Here is a 17,021-nt window from a genome sequence, read left to right as displayed (position 1 = left end):
AACACTGTGCCTGTTTTCTCTGTAGGTGAGATTCGGATAGCCTTTGTCCTGTATAAGCACATTGGGGTCTACCTTTCAACGGAGAATGCGAGCATGAAGCTGGGCAGCGAGGCCATGGCTACCAACTACTCCGTCATCGTCAACTCACCAGTCATTACTGCCGCTATCAACAAGGACTCTAACAAAGTCTACCTCTCAGATCCAGTCATTTTCACTATCAGACACTTGCAGGTAATTTTCTGTCTGAGATGTTTGACTTTTCTTTTTTCTTTCTTTTTTTCTTTTTTTTTTTTTAGTTTGATGTGAAAGAGAGTGTGTGCATGTGCATTTAATGTGTATTCCCTCTATCTCTTTTTCTTTCTGCCTCCCACAGCCACAAACACACAGACACACACACACATTCACTCAAACATGCACACTTTTTTGATATAACTCCAAAGCCCTTCTATTACAATTTTCTCTACTCCTGAAATGCACCAGAAATCCACAAAGCCTCGAGACCCAAAGCGAAAAAATAGTTTATTCTTAGAAGTTTAATTCGCAGTACAAGGGGAAAAATGAATTGTAGAAAGCAAATTGTTCATACGATTATGATAGGAATGCATAGCCAGTTTGTTTTTTATTAGTTTGAACAAATAACCAACCTGGATGGCTGAACAAATATCAGTCTTATATAGAGCCTCACTGGAGGCTGGTTAGTCATTGTGGGGAGACATCTCCCCCTCGACTCCATTATTTTCTCCACACTTGACTACCATCGAAATATCCCTGTTTTGTCTGTGAACAGCGCCTTCAGCGATTATCAGGGAGGTAGAACAACAATGAGAGAATTGCAGTGGTGGGAGGGACTTGGAAGGAAGCAAGGAATGGAGAAAAATATGGAGCAAAATGGATAGAGAGTAAAAAGGATGATAGATTATGGCTGTCAAAATGAAATGGTGGGAAAATGTCAGGAGGCAATGTCAATGCAGTTATTGCTGTGAGTCACCTGTCTTAAGTATAATTTGTAATTTGGACTGTAGATTCAGCAATTTTACTGTTGGTCTAATGTTGAGGCACTGCCATTTTTATACCCTTTTCTCACTCAAATGGACTAATTTCAATAAAACATTGCCCTTTCGGAAAAGTGACTTTCCTATACTGTAGCTCTTAACCCACATAATACAAAAGCGTCGTCAGGAGAAAAGTAATGGAAGTTGTCATTTCAGTTTGCCAAAGAACATGCACAAAGATTCATAAATATTGCATATTTCATATACTTCTGAATATGAGCACGGCTGATCCAGTCAGTGCATGGAGAGGATGAGGAATGCCGAGTGTGTGTATTAAGCATGTATTACTGCTCCAGACTAAATCTGAGGTATTGATAATGAACAACAATTTTTTCATGTAAACAACATTGATTTGGTTACATTTGTAATTCCACTCACAAATAGTATGCTATTAGACTCCATTGACTATAAGTTTACTACCTACAAAAATCTTAACTTTTCTGTCACCTTCAAATTTACTGAAGAAAAAAAAAAACAATCAGGGTCAATTTGACTCCAGCAATTTAAACCTCCAGAAATTGTTTATAATAAAATTGTTACCAAAGTTTGTGTCAGGTACTTTATGTATCTTGTTGAAAACCTAAATATCCCTTTGAATAAAACATAACCCTTCAATGTCATCCATAACAACTAAAACAAATATGTGTAAAATGTTGATATTTCTTATATGTTTTACACAGCTAAATCAGTCTGAGGTCAAATAAACCCCAAAGAAATACTGATGCGTACAAAATGCATACAGGACATTGAAAACATATCATCATATTAATTTTATGTTTGCCCATTTGTCATTCAGTATGAAGGAAAAAAAAAATGTTAATCATGTATTTAGAGACATTAAACACTGAATGGGGTCAAATTGACCCTAAAGATAATAGGAGGGGAAAGTTTTATTTTATTTTATTTTTTTTCCCTTTGATTGACTGCTTAAATTGCAGCCATCCCAGGTAATCATATCAGCTGTTTTGACCTTTGCCACATCATTTACTACAATTTCCAGAGTGTAGGATTATATCACGGTTAACATAGCTACACTAACCAAGCTAACTTAACTGTGCAGTAGGAAAAAAAAAATGTTTATTTTCTGTACCATACAAAATGCATTTTCTGAAAGTGTTTCCTTTCATCCTTTAGCTTTCTCAATTCAACATAACAATCAGGCGTTTCTTTGGAGAGCAAACTCCATTGTGTCTCTTTCTTCTGCTGGCTGGTTGTTGAGTGAGCAAGAGGGGAAAGACATTGTGGAAAAAGTATGACTTTGTTTGTGTGCTTGAAAACCATGAGACAGGTGTTTTTTTTTTCTTTTTCTTTTTTTTTTTTTTGTTATGTGGTGATCCACTTTGCTCACTGGCACCAACAGTGGCCAAAAACCCATTTTGTCAACTTTAATTTGGAATCTCAGGTGCACTGTCTGTACTTGAGCGATGGAGTTTGCCCTTCAAAAGAAACATAAATTATGTGGAATTAGCTGCACTGAGTATGGGTTCTTACTTTCCCGGCTTCCCACAGTTAAGTCCTCTTCAACCATGAGGCTTTGGATCACTGATTTTCTGGGATGATACCTGTCCTCTAGTTATTGTTTCGCTTCCTTGCCTCACCACTTAATGGGACCAATTAAAATCATTAATGGGACAGAGGGTCATCCCGTCTGCTTGCCGTGGAATACTTTACCCGAGGTTTTCTGTGTGAAGGGTAAACGCGATCAGCGTCAAATTTACAGTTACAGAGGATAAACCTTATTAGGCTAATTACCCTATTGCAAAATGTGATGCTATGAAAAATCATTGCTCCTCGCAGCTTAGCGTGTTTATTGAGAAAAATTAGATGCATCTAACCTTGGAAGCTGTGAGGCACAAAGAAATGGGATTTTGAACGCACTTTCCTTTGTTTGCAAAGCCACAAAGAAATTGGGCTCATGAGGGAAGGGCATTGATGCATCTGTTTATCAGCAGATTTGTTTTGTTCTGCTTGTGTGTTACCCACACCAGCGCCTTGAATGACTTTTATAAAATGGCAAGTGAGATAGCAGGGCGCTAGTCGTTAGGGCTGTAGCCTGGCAGAGACAGCGGTGGCGCCCATTAAACAGTGGGGCGGTCCATTGTCACGCAGTGAAAGTTAAAGAGAAAGGTCAAAAAACTCAATGAAAAGCAAGCATGGTGCTGTTAGATTCCATACAAAAGTAAAACAACCTCCAGTTCATTTTGGAAATAGGCAGGGGTTGCAATGGAAAACCCTTTAATTTGTAAGCAAAGGATGGTAGAAACGGGTATCAAAAGCATCGCAGAAAACTGGATACGCCTCCGTATGCTTTCTTTTAACCTGACAAGGGTAAGGCGTAACAACTGGGACGTGTTTTCCTTTCTATTGATTCCATCGTGTATGATTCCACACACTAATTGCTATGTTGTTTGCCCTCTCACAGCAGTCGGAGGAGAACTTCAACCCCAATTGTTCGTTTTGGAGTTACTCCAAGCGGAGCATGACTGGGTACTGGTCGACGCAGGACTGCCGCTTGCTTGGCACCAACAGGACGCACACCACATGCTCATGTACCCATCTCACCAATTTTGCTGTCCTCATGGCCCACGTGGAGGTCAAGGTAGGCCTGATTTCTCCTGGCGCTCTATGGATCTGTTTTCCCCCAGAGATGTGCTATTTACCAAATGCAGTTGAAAGTAATGAAAATGCATTGATCCATTATAGTTTTCAGACCCACTCAGCTCCAAAATGAATAGTGCCACAAGAAAAGCAAGAAGGGCCCAAAACTGTTAGTGGAAGAATGATCTCTTCATCACATTTTGTCGGTATATTTTTTTTATTTCCCATGCTTTTTAGTTAAGTGGATAAAATAAACCTCTAACTGTTTTCTGACCTTCGCAGCACTTTGCAGGCTAACATTTAAAGTGACAATACTAATATAGTTTTGGATGATGACATTGTCAGTGTAAAAGTGTGTATTGACTGAAGCTGTCTCAAACCTTAAGTGTGTGAAGCAGTCAAAATGCGCGGCCATCTTCAATCTGTGATATGGTCTGTGCTTGCAAAAAATTCCAGAGTAAAAGGCCCGCAGAAAACGTTTGTCTCGCAAAACAATTTGGACATCTAATTTTGTGTTTTGGTGACGTTCTGTTTGAAACCTCGGGGGTTACAACACAGCAAAATTCTGTTGATCAAGTTGAGATATCAAATTAGTATCTCCATTTGCTTGTTCTGATTTTGTTCTTATCGTGTCTCCGTGTCTGTCCTCATCCTGACTTGAACCAATGTGGAAATTACTTTCTGTTTTAGTTGACATGGAGGGTAATGTGATGGCTTTGCTTTTCCGATATCAAGCATTCAGCCTTCTCTGTCTCTTTTTTGAAGGAGGAAACGTGGCGAAAGGAAAGCATTTACATTGACACAGCATTGCAAATTTCTCTCAGTGTACTGTTTGATGCTCTCTTGCAGTTTTGCCTTTAGGGTAACCACAGGGACTACGTGAAATAAATATGTATAATGGGGAACAGAGGAGCGCAATTAATAGAGAAATGTTAGGGGAGCTCTTTGGGAAAAATACCACTGGAATTATTTTGTAATGTTGGTGTGATTTCTGTGGACAGTGTCCTTGTCGTGGGCAGAAAAAAAGAAACATGAAAAGGACAGGAGAGGGGTAGAGAGAATGTAAGAGGAAAAGGGGAGGTACGAGGATTGCTGGTCGGGGAGGAAGTTGAGCAGCAGTTCCGATGGTGACAGACGGCTTAATTATTTCTGTCACAGGAAGTTTGAGGAGCTCACTGCTGACAGAGCAGAGTCGTTCCTGGTATCTTATGGCATCTGTCTCTCCAGAGCCTCCCCTCTAAGTCAGTGTGCAAAAACCACTCTATAAGTGCCGTCCCAGTTGGCCCCTGGCCATGAAAGCACAAGGCCTGAGTCCTTCTTAACCTCCCTCCTTTCCCCAGTCTCTCTCTCTTTCCTTCTCCCTATCTCTCTCTCTATCTCTCTCCCCAATGCACTAACACATTCAGTCACAAAATATGAAATGCATGCACATACTCATGCACAGTCAGTTTTTTTCAGACACACAGATGCAGCATTTTTTTTTTTCTTTTACTGTATACACATCCACACATACAGTACTCCAGAGACTGAAGAGATGGTGGGGAGGGGCATCTCGCAGGAGTCATTGTTTGTCACTCAGCTGCATGACTTTTGGACCTAGTAAGCTCTCTGCAGGGCTCAAGCTGGGTCTGGAATAGAGAGGGAGCCACAAAGAATGGGGGCCTTCACGGAATGAAAAGAAAGGAGGGTAGAAAAAAAGCAGGCACTAAAAGGAGTGCTTTCAGTCAAGCCAGTCCCTAACATTTTGGAAATCCTTGGTTGCTTGGGGTTCTGCATTTAGTGGAGGAAAGTGGACAGTAGTTACACCACAATTCTGAGTGATAGCTCTTCGCTGCCCTATTCTTTATCTTTCCACTTGGATGTTACAAAGGCAGCTTGTTCAAAGGTGCCGCTGAATAGAAGTTATGGAGGTATTTTATTGGACAAACTGTCACTGTGTTGTATCTGAGAACACAAAGTGAATAAAGGGGAAGTGGGGGAGAAAGAGAGTAAGGCAGACAGACAAACAAATCTCATAAACTGAACTGACTGTGTGTTGTTTGTCTCCATAGCAACAAAACATGCCAATGCTCATCTCTGCATTGTTATTACTCATTACCCTCGGAGCAGCAGATTATATTCTAACCTTGTTTATTTCTCAGTGGCATCGCAGGAAAAAAAAAAAAAAAAAGATAGGCAAACTGTAATTACAGTCTTCCCTTTGGAGGACAGACACTCGCTATCACCATCATCTTTCATCTCGCTGTATTTTTGGCTGATCGGTAGTGTGGTCGGGAATAATGATAGTGTTATATTCAAAGATCTTTATGTTCAACCTAATAAGCTGTCATCTATATCGCGCTCGTATCTTATTGATACCTTTTTAGCAGAAAGTCATGATGGCACAAATTAGAGGAGACAATACATTCCTGCTTGGCCATGTGACATAGTGATTACTGCCACTTCGTCCTTGACTTGGATATGAACTTGCTGCTCGGTCCTGGACATGCAGGTTTTAACAGACCAGAATTGAAATGCATTGTTAGGAATCATTTCCATTGGAAATAATGCATCCAGTGCATTAGAAGACGGTCTTTATTTTCTGACATTGATTTTCCTCATAGCACGCTTTGCAGATGGCACAGTGTGCCTTGTTGTGTGGAAATAATAAGCATTACAAGTTTAAATTTTAAAAGGGAGCAGCAAACAGCACATTATGCAGTGTTGTACAGTTTTTAGCCTATCACCAGGAGTTCAGAGTTAGCTAAACGTCAGATCTTTCAAGGTGCTATTGAGCAAACTTTTAAGCGTTTGAGAACAAAGATTTGTTAAAGAAACTAATAAGGTACCTTTTAACTATAAGTGCCCTCTACACAGTACCTTTCTTGAGTGAAAACTTTGCCCATACACTTATTCATATTCATAGAAAACCTTTGAACTTCTGTATATGTGAGATTATTAGACCCACTCAGCAGCAGACATGGTTATGCAAACTCCACAGGCTTTGTCTCTCACCGGGATTAATTATGTTTGAAGTCAATTATCACCTTTTTGAACTCACAATAAATCTTTGATCTGAGCGCCGAGAGAAGAAAGTCGTTCAAGGTGGCTTTTCAAAATTGTTTTAAATGTTCTGGACATTTGAGCATTGTTGTGAACGGTGCGCGAATAAAGTCAAACATGTAGAGCCTCGGGAACTTGTACCGCGGTGACCTTTACCAAATAACCAAATGTTCTTAAATAGCTGTGAAGTCTTTTTCAAGCGTAGCTCGTAGGAACTCAAAAATGCCAAATGCATCAATCATGCCCCCCCCCCCACCAGCACAGCTCAGGAGCACACCCACCCTCCACCCCCCACCCTCACTGTATCTGTCAGAAACAGTGGATCATGTAGCTGCCATTGAGACAATCACAAAGGGATCAAGTGCTGTCACTGCTGTCTGTGTCACAACTCAAAACCTTTGTTTGCTAATGGGAGCTATCTAGGGGGAAAGCTGGTGTTTTTTTTTTTTTTTTTGACTGATTCTGTTATCCAAGTGGAGAAGTGCCGTTGGCCACATAAACAAATTAAACTGTACTTGCAGACAGCAGCTGTGTGTTGGAGATTATGTCTTTTTTGGTATCTTTTGGAAATGATTGCGAATGGGCTCTTGGTGGGAGTGACGCCAGTGAGTGTACTTTGGTGTGACTTTGCTAAGAACGCTGAAAATTTCATCCTGCAGGTGCATTCTGTTATTGAGCCCGGAGACATCCTGCGATTAAGGACGGCTGAAATGTATTGACATGCTATGGAAATAAATTCCCTCCACTCAGCTGGATATTGAAAGAGGGGATTTATCTCAGTCAAGATTTCGAAAGGTGGTGACAACTCACTTCGACTTGTTCAAACAGGCTGACACTTCCATCTGGCACTGCAAGAACATTTGAAATCTTCTATTCCTTTTTTTACACACCAGTGACCTACATATGATTTAATAGTTGTGGTGATCCAGGCTTTGGTGTACAAATCAGCCTCCCTTTGTTGTTTTAAATCGGGCTGCTTCGTTTAGTCCAGCGGCTCTTTGACAGTAAAGGAATACATTGCTGCAGACTCAAACAACAAAGGTCACAAGCGCGCCGGGGTCGATACTTCACCGGGGCCTGCTTTAAAACTATCTTTTAAGATTCCCTAATGGCTCCAGACCACTCAAGATCCTAAGGCAACTGCTCCTTATTGAACCGTCTCCTTTGAATTTAAGCCTGTCATTTGTGAAGATAGCCGACAGGCATTGTGAAAGAACCTTTTAAATATGGGCTAACGCACGAGCCACAACTCAAGAAAGATAGACCTGCCCCGGTTTCACCTACAGGCCATTACTTAGGTGGTAGATGTGTGTGCTGGGGAGGGCCCCAGGGAAGGATTGAACTACTGGTAAGTGGCACTACTCTCAACAGACCAGTAAATATAAATCAATCGTACGTCCCAATGGATGATAGAAGCGGTGATATTTGGGCTTCATTCATCAATGTCCCCATGGAAAATCTATGCTGACGCTGTCACACAGCCGCTGTGATGGGGAAAGGAATCAAGTTCGGGAACATTTATGCTATGTTACATTGTAGGAGAAGTACTAAGTGTTGTCTGCACAGAAAGAAAATTGGTGTAAAATAGTGCATTTACTTATATATACGTTGAAAGTGTAGATGAGTGAAGCCTTGTTGACAGCCACAGCAGCTGAAAGTCCCACTCAGGCATTATATCATAGTTACTATAGCCTAGAACACAGTGTGACTACATTAGGTGCTCGCGCTGAATGTCAACTTCCTCCATGCAGCTGGAATCTCTCCCACGGCCCTTTTAAACGTGACGAATTTGCCAGGACCCCTGATTCATATGCCCTCTCAACAACTGCTCCTCATCCCTATGCAGATCATAAATCCTTGGTCATATCGTAGGTGAACTTGCCACATGACTTCCCACAGTGGGCCACTACCCCTTAGCACAGCCGTCTGCCCCACCCAACCATATTTCATGAGTCAAAACCCCTCTCTGGAGGCATATAGGCAGATTTATGCATTTTAATTGGATTGGCTTCATGGCCCCATGCTGCGAGCAGTTCTTTGAGGTATAAAGGATTGACGCTCTGTTCTTCTCTCCACCAGTTCGCCCCTTCAGCATTTCTAAGAACTGGTTAAGGAGATTTGGCTTTGGACGCAGGATGTTATGGTAATTAAGTGTGTATGATGCGATGTCAGGTTCAGATGGCTTGACTGGAATAGCCAGTGTGTGATGCAGGAGGCTGTTGTCATGTCTACTCTTTCTCCTCAGTCTGCCTGGCTGCCCAGAAACCTTATTTTGTGCTACATGCAAGCAGATTAAGGGCAAAGCCAATCTCCTCAGGCATCCGTCTGGAATGAAAAATATGTGTGTTTAAGAAATAAGAAAAAAAAAAATGTGGGAGAGAAAGATTGGAAGACAAATCGAATGTGGACAAACGCGATGTGTCCCAGTAAGTAACACACGCCGTATGGCTCGGCAGCCCCTGTGATGCAGCAAGTGAATTTCAGAGCAAATTACGTCTGCCCACTTTAGAGACCCCTATACAGGTTCCCGCCGTGGAGGCTTGTCAGTGTGAGGTTAGGTGCAGAGGCTCTGCAGATGACATAATTTGCCATCCTGCCTGTGCAGAGCCCCCAGTAAAAGAAAACTTTCAGCAGAGAATTTGCAGCCGGTGATGTCTAAGCCATCATCCACCTCCCAGAACAAAGAAATCATTCCACAGTAAATCCATCATCCAGGTGTGGATACACTCTTTGCCCCTCTCTCTCTCTCTCTCTCTCTCTCTCTCTCTCTCTCTCTCTCTCCCTGTGTCTTTCACTCTGCCTCTCTCTGTTCCGCACTCTCTCTTTCTCCGTGTTTCTTTTGCTTTCTCTTCTCTCCGCTCCGGCCCGCTCCAATTGAAGGTGAGATTGTGATGGATAGAGCCTGCAGCCATTGCACAGCTCAGTAGCCCAAGAGACCTAAGGGTCCCCTCACAATACGCTGCGGCTCGTACCACCCACCGCATCAATGCCTCTGTGATGCAGTGGACTGAGAACAGACTTATGTGTCACACACACAAACACACACATACCCCACACCTACAAGCGCGCGCAGGCACAAACATCGACATCTGTTGCCACCCACCGCGTAGGCGCCCTTCTCATGTAGGGGGCTGAAATCAGCCTCACTTTCATACAGACAGATATGCACACGCGCATGTACACATGCGTGCTCTGCGTAGCATCTCGCCACCCCCCTCCACCCTCCCCACCCTCCCGCAGCATATACACAACGGCTCATCAGGCAGGAAAATCAAAAGAGCGCTCTCCCCAGGCTCAAGGAGCACTGCGGCTGTTATTGTACCAGAGCCCCTTAATGATCAGCATCTGTTCTCCTCTCACTGCTAGCATTAGCTGAGCTGCCACTAAACAAGCCTTTTGTGTAATACTTCATACCCCAAGTTTTCTCCGTCTAGCCTGACTGGGGGAAGGAGGAAAACAAAAAAAAATAGCGCCCATGGATGTTGATGATAACCCCTTTCTCCCTAACCCCCGCACAAAATACTGCTGACTGTGGTCAAAATGTGATTTAAAGCGCTGCTCGTTTGAGGGAAGAGGGATACTCTGTTTTTGCATTTTTTTTTTATTTATTTTTTTTTTTATTAACATAAGCAAATATTTTAATGTGTGTATCCTATACAGCAGCTCCAAGTCATACATTATTTGCATGACGCTGTGCTGTATACGGAGCCTTTGAAATCAAAAGTCAGAACTGTACTCCAAGTCTAGCGTTTCATATACAGCACATGTCAGTGTTTGATGTTTGCCAAGTTAAGGGAAAACTGAGCTCGGCTTTCAAGAGATCTTTGTTCACCTGTGCTGATTTCTAACAGGCTGTCAATGCTAATTAACTGTCTAGCTTTAAATATATGTAACTTTTTTTTTTTCGCTCGTGTTGAAGTGATTCCTGTTTGATCTTTATTAGCATTCAGGCATAGTCATGTCATAAAATCTCAAGTTCCACCCAGATAGTCCCCAAGTCCCTGCAGGGATGACAGTCAGCTGGAAGGAGGTTGCCAGATTCTTTCAAATAAACCCCCCACCCCCCACCCCCCCTCCCACCTTCCCATGTTTTTCCTCCCTTATTTCAAGTCAATGCCCAGCAGACTGAAGAAAGAGGACAATTCCATTGGGAAATTAGGGAGTGAAGGAAGCTGACCAAAGTGTTTGGGCGCAGTAATTATGTTAAGTTAATAAATTCAGATCTCCTTCTCTTTGTTCTTATGTTTTACATATGGAAGGCATGTTTTTTTTTTTTAAGCATGTGTCATGTTTTTGGCGTCTGCTCGGACACGTCTTTTCTTCCCACATCATTCTATTGTTTGCTTTTTTAGGACGATCAAGATAATGACAATGTATTACCGAATACCAGACATGACTTGGTTAGTGGCTGTGTGTATTTAGATGTAACAAGGAATACCTCACATTTTGCTGATGAGGCAAAACAAGCTCAGGGTGTTTTTTTTTTTTTTTCTTCTTCTTCTTTGCTTTACATCAAAATACAGACATGAACCTGTTGCCGATCCACACATATGACACTGAAACGTCAGAAGGTATAAAACAAGCATGACAGATCAACATCTTTACGCTGGGAGGCTTTGACCTGCTTTTGTTTTGTATAAAGCACACACTGTAGGAGTCAGTCACTCTTCAGATGCGGCTGTTTGAAAGTACGTCGCCTTTTGCCTGCTTTCTTCCAAGCAGCCATTTGTGCACTTTGGTTTTATGGGTTGATGTAAATTTTCTTTCAGGGTTGCAGCGGAATCACCGTCGATCCTTATCTCTCTTGTGGAGCCGCGTATTTATTGTCAGCAGAACCGTTTTTAGTGGCCGGAACAGGCTGTGGTGGCAAATTACTGTTTGAAAAGACAAAATTATCTAAAAGCAATGATGAAAGTTATTGACCATGTTGTGGTTTGATTGTATTCCTATTGTGCTGGTCTCAACCACCTGCGGCCCTTTGGATTGTTCACTTTGTTTCCTGACAAAAAGGAAACAATGGGAGGCATTTTAGATTCATTCATACTGACTAATTCATGATTCATATCTACCACCTGTGGCTGGCTGTGTAGTGCCTTATTGGAGGATTGAGTCAATGCTCATTTGAAAAAAAAAAAAAAGAAAAAGAAAAAAAAAGATTATATTTTGTTGTTATAATGGTTTTCCATGCTTGTATTTTTATGCCACTTATTGTATCCTTTCTGTAAGATGTTGCTATTTTTTGCCAAATAAATCTCATTTGTTCATTGTATCTTATTTATACTTAATTTTATTTTTAGCCGATCTTAATGACTGACATTTCCAAAGCACACGTTGCCGTAGCAGCTAACAAGATATGGGTTGTCACTTTGTGCACCCTCTCCCTCAAGTTCACATTAGCATTTGTTGCTCTCTGTCAGCCCGCTGTCGTGTGACCGCTCTCTCTTGTCCCCTCTCTTGCAGAATGCAGACCCCGTTCATGACATGCTGCTGGACGTTATCACTTGGGTGGGCATCTTGCTGTCGCTGGTCTGCCTGCTCATTAGCCTCTTCACCTTCTGCTTCTTCCGTGGTCTTCAGAGCGACCGCAACACCATCCACAAGAACCTCTGCATCAGCCTGTTCATCGCCGAGTCGCTCTTCCTCGTCGGGATCAATCGAGGAGACCAGCCGGTAAGACCAGCCTGGTGGTGCAGAGATGTCAGACGGATTGTATCAAACGCAATTTGCAGCGTGAATTGGACTTGACGGGCCACATTCACAATTTAACCAGCTTTTATACAAGAGATGCCATTCATTTTTGATAAGCACTTGAGAGACTAATGGCAGTCATGACTAGATTCAATTTACTCACATAGATAGATAGATAGATAGATAGATAGATAGATAGATAGATAGACAGACAAGAGGTAATTTAGGCAAGAAAAATAAGTGAATGTTCAACTTGTTGGCACCATTTACTGACAAAATCTGTCTTCTTCTTCTTCTTCTTCTTCTTCTTCTTCTTCTTCTTCTTCTCTTTCTTCATCTTCGTCTTCACATTGTGGAAATCCCATCTCACAAAATTGCCCTCTGTTGTTACTATTGTTGTCCAGTCACTGGGTAATATACTGATTATTATAGATTTGATATTTTCTTATCAAGAAATATTGTAAAGTCATCTGCATTTTATTGACATTGCATCATTAAGCTTTTCATTTGGCAGGGAACAGCTGAAACAAAACTTGGGTTGCATTTACTGATCTGATAATATTAGAGATTTTATTTTTATCCCCAAAAGCAGTTTATCATTGTAGGAATTAACGTTTTTTTAATTACATGGATATATGATGATATATGATCTTACTTGGTTTTTCCTCCTGTTTTCTGTGCACTATTACAGTCAGTCCTTCTTCAACTTGGCGGTATTACAAATGCTCCATGCTACTGCTTTGACCGCACTTGTTTAGTTCTGTTTTCTTTGGGGCAAGAATGTCAGGACAATAACCCGGTCTTGACATAAAATGTTTAACCTTGTCGCATAAGATTGTTCATCCTTGCGCGAGCGTTGAAAAAAATTGCAGCTGATTTTGCATTCAAATAGTCCGTCTTCACAGTTCATTCCAAACCATTCGTAATCTTTTGGAGACACCAGCATCTAAGCTGACCTCCAAGGTTACGTCCACATGGAGCCAATTCTAGCATTCAAATGTAATTCTTGGTTGACTCTTTAAAATTGTGTAAAAAAAAATCAAAAGAGTGAATGCTGCACTCTTAAAAGAAATATGTATTCCACAATGACAATTAAAAGAAAAACACTGGCACGTTAGGCATTTATCTCTGATAACAGTAAAAAAATATGTAGTCTTAGCCTGAAAATGACACAGCAAAATATTTACATGGAAAAGCAGGGAGCTCTGAATTCAGCCCAGAGGAGTTTGTTCCTTTTTGCCTGAGGGTAAAACAATGTTCAAATGTTAATGTATATTTTATGTATTGTTTCGTTCAGTGAAACGGCAGCGTTATCGGTAGTAATCAACGCTGGGATCGCGTCCACTCTTGTATGTGCTCTGCTAACCTGAGTGTGAGGGATTTGAATTTTAAAAAAGCCTTGCATGCTGTTATGTGGCTCAGCGTTGCATAATGAATTCCACCTCCTAGAAATCTCACCCAAAGTGAAATTACTCATCTAAATACGTCAGGGAGTACTTTCTCAACTGGATGTTACTACTGATCTCGAGGTCAGTCATGTCGGATCCCTTGTAGTGCATTGCTAGTGGGCTTTTCGGTTTTCTTAAAACCCATGAAACCAGGAAGGCTAAATGAAGTGGATCAGAGAGCCAAAACAAAGGATTTTACAGTATTAAAAAAAAATGTCACGGCTTAGCCCTTTAACTCCTACACACATATCTCTCAATTCCATCCATAAACAAATCAGTTAATAATATTCTTTCCCGAGATACGACCTTTGAGCAGAAGGTCTCAGTCTCTCTCGTTTTCTGACAGCCAGTCACACCAGAGAAAGTGTGTAACGAATCACCAAGATAAGAACAAGCTTGCTTGTGCACGCCTCCCAAGGGCTTTGCCATATATGGAGGTCAAACCCTCAGTCTGTGTTATACAATGCCTCAGAGTATTATTGCATTGTTTTTGGCCAACCTACAATGGCAAAGTGAGTCACCGTCAAGAACGCAGTGCTGCATTGCAGGGACTTGGATTGCGTCTTTCCGTTTCATGATTTTGCCTAGAGCTTTGCATGAATGTCCACTTAGATGAATTCCCAGTCTCCTGTCTGGATTTTTAGTTTTGAGTGGAAGGATAACATTTTTTTTTAGGAAGATGTAACTACTGATGTCATGCTGCGCTACAAGTTGCACTTCTCAGTGGTTCCCACTGGCCCAAAACTTCATGCCTGGCTCATTGAGACAAAACACTGAGAAAAGCAGCGGGTGATTTTTTTTTTTTTTTTTTTTAAATTCAACAAATGTTCCCCTCCTTCTGGGTGTTGAGTTGCAGACATGCACAAGTACAGCCACGTAGGCGCACACAAGGCCTTGGCTCATACCCGTACACACACAGGATCTGTGCATTCAGATGCTAGTCACAAGCAAACTCGGCAAACTCACTCACTTGTACTGCCAATCTGGTTTTCTATATCATTATCATACACTCACTGACCCACATTCATTCGCCCTGTCACCATGCACCGCCCCTAGAGGCACCACACTCTCTCTTGGTGCAGCTGACCAATTTGTAAGAGCTGAGGATAATCTGGATTAGGCTGTTCAACACACTCAACCTTCCTCTTTAATGGCTGTAGTTGGATGGCATTACTTTCCTGTTGGAGCTCAGCTGTGTTAGCAGGTGGAAGCATGCTGTCACTGTGCAATCATCTTCAAGTGTGTGTGTGTGTGTGTGTGTGTGTGTGCATGCCACTCATGCCGTGGATAAATGTGGAGTCATTATACGCAGGATGGCAAAGGGGTTGATTCCACCCACAGCTTGTCACAATTGTACCATTTTTGCTTGCTAATGAGGAAAAGTGCAGTTAGCTTTGCTCTCTTAGAAAAAAAGTCAGAGTGGTTGTGGATGTAATTAGCTTCCTGTGACCACAGTACGAAATGATATCTCACACACACACACACACACACACACACACATACAAATGCATCCATCCATATATTTCACATGGAGTCAGACGCTGGAACACAGCTTATTGCTAACAGCCTGTTTATCCCTTATTTTTTAATCGGCCTGACACCACATTTGCCCATACATTCAGTCCACACATATTTTATCAGTGCAGGTAAATTATAACTTCAAATAATTAATTGAAGGAGAAATTGATGGTTGCTATTAATTGGGTTGCTAATCAGCATGTTAATTAATATGCTCATGCAACCAAACATTCAAAATTAACCATTTTGCTGTGCACGTTATGCAAAGAAATGCCATTCTTCATTGTTTTTTTAATCTCATGCCATCACAAAAAACAAGCTTTCTTTTCCCCTGCACATAATATCAGATCCAAAAAGGCCTTAGTTTAGAATTGGCAAAGCTACTTCACGATAAAGCCACACTTTTCCCTTCCATAAGATTTTATGGATGTGATTCACAGCCCAACTCAAAGATCACTCTCCTGGACTGCAATTAATGTCCACTCAACCTTTTAGTTATTTAATTGAATCCATTTCAGTGACAAAATACCCAGTTATGTTCAATTGTGCCAATAATGAGATCAATCCGTGGAAGTGCTGTATCCTGTGCGCGGGGCCGGGCCACTCAGGTGCTCTCCTGAATGTCCATCGCCTCTCGCGCACATGAGTGTGTAACGGCCCTGTGTGTTTGCACCTGGGTGTGGTATGCAGTGCAGTAAGCTCCAAATGGCTCTTGGACGGTTGACTTCAGTTCTTCATATCTCTCTGTCATCCATGCCAGCTACAGCAAACAAGACCACATGGGCTCTCTAGCTGCAGCATTCTTCTGCCAGTCACAATAGGCAGGCATCCAATCGCTTCAGCCAAACAAAGCTGACCCAGACTCAGCAATGCTAATTGTTGGAAAGGCAGAAACATGGAGAGGTCAAAAGAGGCTGTTTGGTTGATAGTCACTTGGATGGTATATGTTGCCAGTGATGTGGTGCCCTTTAGATTTTCAATCCTTAACCAAGCCAGCTGAATGCGAAAAACACGATGATTTGATGGTTTTATGTTTTTATCTGCAGTAAATGCTTACTTCTCTCTCTCTCTCTCTCTCTCTCTCTCTCTGCTACTTTTCCCGTTTCTCCCCCTCCCCCTCGATCTCCTCTGGTTTGTCTCGCCCATCAGATTGCGTGTGCTGTTTTTGCCGCCCTGCTCCACTTCTTCTTCCTGGCGGCGTTCACGTGGATGTTCCTGGAGGGTGTGCAGCTCTACATCATGCTGGTGGAAGTGTTTGAGAGTGAGCACTCGCGCCGCCGCTACTTCTACCTGGTGGGCTATGGAGTTCCCGCACTTATTGTGGCTGTCTCGGCTGCAGTGGACTACCGCAGTTACGGCACCGATCGAGTGTGAGTATAGCTCCAGCGAGTTTGGAAGCAGAATTTTCGACCTCACAGTCTGTCTGACTGGACATAAAATACTATAAATATGTTTGTCTGTGACACAGGCATTGCAATGTTACAGCAAATCTGACTTGTAGAAGTGGAGCAGACATATAGCAGCATAGTTTCAGGATCATTTCTGTGCAGTCCAGAGGCCACTCTTAGTAAATGCTACACTGAGGAGAAATACCCCATTAAAAAGGCTGCAAATTCAAAACAGCAGCATCCAAAGTTTTATCTTTTTTGATGTTGCCTTTATAGAGGCAGTGCTG

The 17,021-nt window shown here is 42.0% G+C and overlaps 1 protein-coding gene across 4 annotated transcripts in view; it reads left to right on the top strand.

The window, feature by feature from the left end:
* The window catches only part of LOC115376785 (adhesion G protein-coupled receptor L3), a 209,142-nt gene that overhangs the window by 161,336 nt on the left and 30,785 nt on the right, over positions 1 to 17,021 (top strand). For all 4 annotated transcript variants that reach the window (XM_030076553.1, XM_030076550.1, XM_030076549.1 and 1 more), the window contains 4 exons: positions 26 to 231; positions 3,475 to 3,651; positions 12,153 to 12,362; positions 16,496 to 16,716. In XM_030076553.1, the coding sequence (XP_029932413.1) occupies positions 26 to 231; positions 3,475 to 3,651; positions 12,153 to 12,362; positions 16,496 to 16,716 (814 nt within the window). The remainder of the gene's footprint in view (positions 1 to 25; positions 232 to 3,474; positions 3,652 to 12,152; positions 12,363 to 16,495; positions 16,717 to 17,021) is intronic.

Source organism: Myripristis murdjan, chromosome 18 (assembly GCF_902150065.1).
Source record: "Myripristis murdjan chromosome 18, fMyrMur1.1, whole genome shotgun sequence".
NCBI lineage: Eukaryota > Metazoa > Chordata > Actinopteri > Holocentriformes > Holocentridae > Myripristis > Myripristis murdjan.
Note: the sequence above shows the minus strand (reverse complement) of the source record. Positions and strands in the feature narration are given on the sequence as shown.